This window comes from Phytophthora parasitica, assembly GCF_000247585.1.
Source record: "Phytophthora parasitica INRA-310 unplaced genomic scaffold supercont2.71, whole genome shotgun sequence".
In the NCBI taxonomy this organism is placed as follows: Eukaryota; Oomycota; class Peronosporomycetes; order Peronosporales; family Peronosporaceae; genus Phytophthora; species Phytophthora nicotianae.
The window spans coordinates 217,817-220,176 of record NW_008649057.1 but is presented as its reverse complement, the minus strand read 5'-3'; the positions used below and the strand labels follow the sequence as shown (position 1 = coordinate 220,176).

At 49.3% G+C, this 2,360-nt stretch overlaps 2 protein-coding genes across 2 annotated transcripts; one reads left to right on the top strand and one right to left on the bottom strand.

The window, feature by feature from the left end:
- Window positions 1–405: 405 nt before the first annotated feature.
- Window positions 406–1,812, top strand: PPTG_17293 (TKL/DRK protein kinase; the record flags this gene model as incomplete). Its single annotated transcript, XM_008915491.1, has 2 exons — window positions 406–427; window positions 489–1,812. The coding sequence occupies 2 exons, from the start codon at window positions 406–408 to the stop codon at window positions 1,718–1,720; spliced, it is 1,254 nt and encodes a 417-aa protein (XP_008913739.1). The 3' UTR covers window positions 1,721–1,812.
- PPTG_17292 (hypothetical protein) lies at window positions 1,795–2,331 on the bottom strand (the record flags this gene model as incomplete). The annotated part of the gene is made up of 1 exon (XM_008915490.1): window positions 1,795–2,331. One exon carries the CDS (start codon window positions 2,329–2,331, stop codon window positions 1,795–1,797), a length of 537 nt encoding a protein of 178 aa, XP_008913738.1.
- Between the last annotated feature and the right edge of the window lie 29 nt (window positions 2,332–2,360).

Sequence of the window (2,360 nt, the reverse complement as noted above, 5' to 3'; positions counted from 1 at the left end):
ACCTCCGTCCAGGCTCGGACAGTCTCGTTCACGAGCTATTTCGCCGACGACGCGTGCTCCGGGACGCCCCAGTTCATCTACGAGGAAGACGTGGAGAGTTGCCAGTTCTCTGACTGCACCACGCTATCGGTCGACGAGGACGCGAATTCGACCCGCGTGGACTGCTACGGCAACGACCGGGCCGAGACCGCCGCGCTCTTCGCTGATGCTGACGCGCCTTACGTTCTACTGGAGCAATACACGCCAGCCAATACATGCGACACCTTCTCCAACGGCCAAGCGTTCTACGCAGACGGACTGTGCAGAGCTCTACCGAACACCTCGACGTATGGAAGTGCCCTAGCTTCTGTCAACAGGGACTTGTCTGTAAAGTTGCAATTATTTAGTGACACCGCGTGTACCAAGATGGAGAGCAATTACTGGCGACGTAGAGTGGACGTGTTTTGTGGGGTATACGAGTGATTATGGACTGGTATTCTATACTTCAGCGTCGGAGACATTCAGTAGTACGAGCGGAAACGGTAGTACGACAGGCTCGGACTTTACTATTGTCAATGTGGGCGGTAGTAATAGTAGTAGCGGCAGTGAAGCAGCTACTTCGGCGCCTGTAACGACCTCTGACGACGGATCTAGCTCTTCCGTAGGAGCGGGAGTAATCGCTGGTATTGTAGTCGGATGTATCGTTGTGTTGGCTTTAATTGTGGGTATTATTTGGTGGAGAAAGCGACGAAAACACTCAAGTGAAGGAGCTGAGAGAGGGAATAAGGACGCGTATGGGGAAGTATTACTCGGTCAGGATTCTCAAGGTAGAACAGTGTCTTCACAACCAGGCGCAAGTTCGGATTTCAATACTGAAGGTCTATGGACTGATGAAGCCATTATAGCGGCCAGGATCCCACGAGAGAAGGTTATATTACAGCAACGAATCAGTCGAGGAGGATACGGAGAGGTGTATGTGGGAACGTTCAATGACCAACGTGTGGCAATCAAGATGCTACTCCCTGAAACTCGAAAGAGGATTCAGAGTGTGAACGAGTTTCTGGCCGAAGTGAAGCTCATGGCGTCCCTGGAACATCCGCGTATTGTTGAGTTTATTGGTGTGGCGTGGGATTCACTCACGGACTTATGCGTGGTATCAGAGTTTATGGAGGGTGGAGACGTAAGAGCGCTCTTGAATCGGTACCAAAATGAGCGAAATATTGGGTTTGACTACACTAAAGTGAAGATCGCACTGCATGTGGCACATGCATTAACGTACATGCACTCGTTCGATCCTCCGCTAATTCATCGAGATTTGAAATCCAAGAATATTTTACTTACCGAAGACTACGATGCAAAATTGACGGACTTTGGAGCTTCTCGTGCACGTGTGGATCGTACCATGACAGCCGGCATCGGCACGTCTCTGTGGATGGCACCGGAGATGATGACAGGCGAGAAATACGATGAAAAAGCTGACATCTTCTCGTTTGGAGTGGTCTTGTCGGAGCTGGACTCGAATGCATTGCCCTATGCTAATACTGGCAAGAACCGACAGCCTTCCGATTTGGCAATTCTACAGCTTGTGATGCAAGGAAAATTACGTGTGAGTTTCTCAGAAACGTGTCCGCCTGCTATATTGGAGCTAGGTATGGCATGTGTAGCTGTTGATCCGACTGCTCGTCCAACTGCAGCAGAGGCACTCTACAGGCTCCAGGTAGCTCTTGCCGAACAACAATAATTGGATTTGATTACCAGTATAATTGAATATATTGTGTATTCACCAACACAGGATAAAGAAATATATTCATTCTCTTATCCTGTACTAGGACCGATGTATTTTTCATAGGCCGCAACGTATTGTTTGTAAAGAAATTGACTCACATCGTCCGCCATAGTTCCCTCTACACCCAGGAGAGAATGAACCTTTGCTGGTTTCATCCTTCTCGTCAACCACAGGGAAACCTGCCAGCTCTGCAACTTGGTCGCCACTATTTCGGTACTAGGGGTTTTCATCGCCGCCACCAGCATGCTCGCGAGTTGTTTGTCACCGCCGTAGACTTGGGTCAACTCCACGATAGGATCCCACTTCGTTTTCAAGTTCATTCTGTTGAAATAGAGTCCGTAGTTGCACCAAACACGGAAAAGCGGATTCTCAATCATCTTGGCCCTTGTTCTCTTAAGATTCAGCATGATGAAGACGTCATTTGGGGATTGCTTAGCAAGAAGCCAATCTCGTTGCAGCTCGGATTCCAACCGCTTGGCGATGTTTGCCGTACTTGGAGCCTCATATCCCGCCATGATCATCCTCGCCAATGCCTCGTCACTGTAGTGACTCATCAACGTGGACATCGTCGCCAATTTCGTCTTGTAGAGCAATC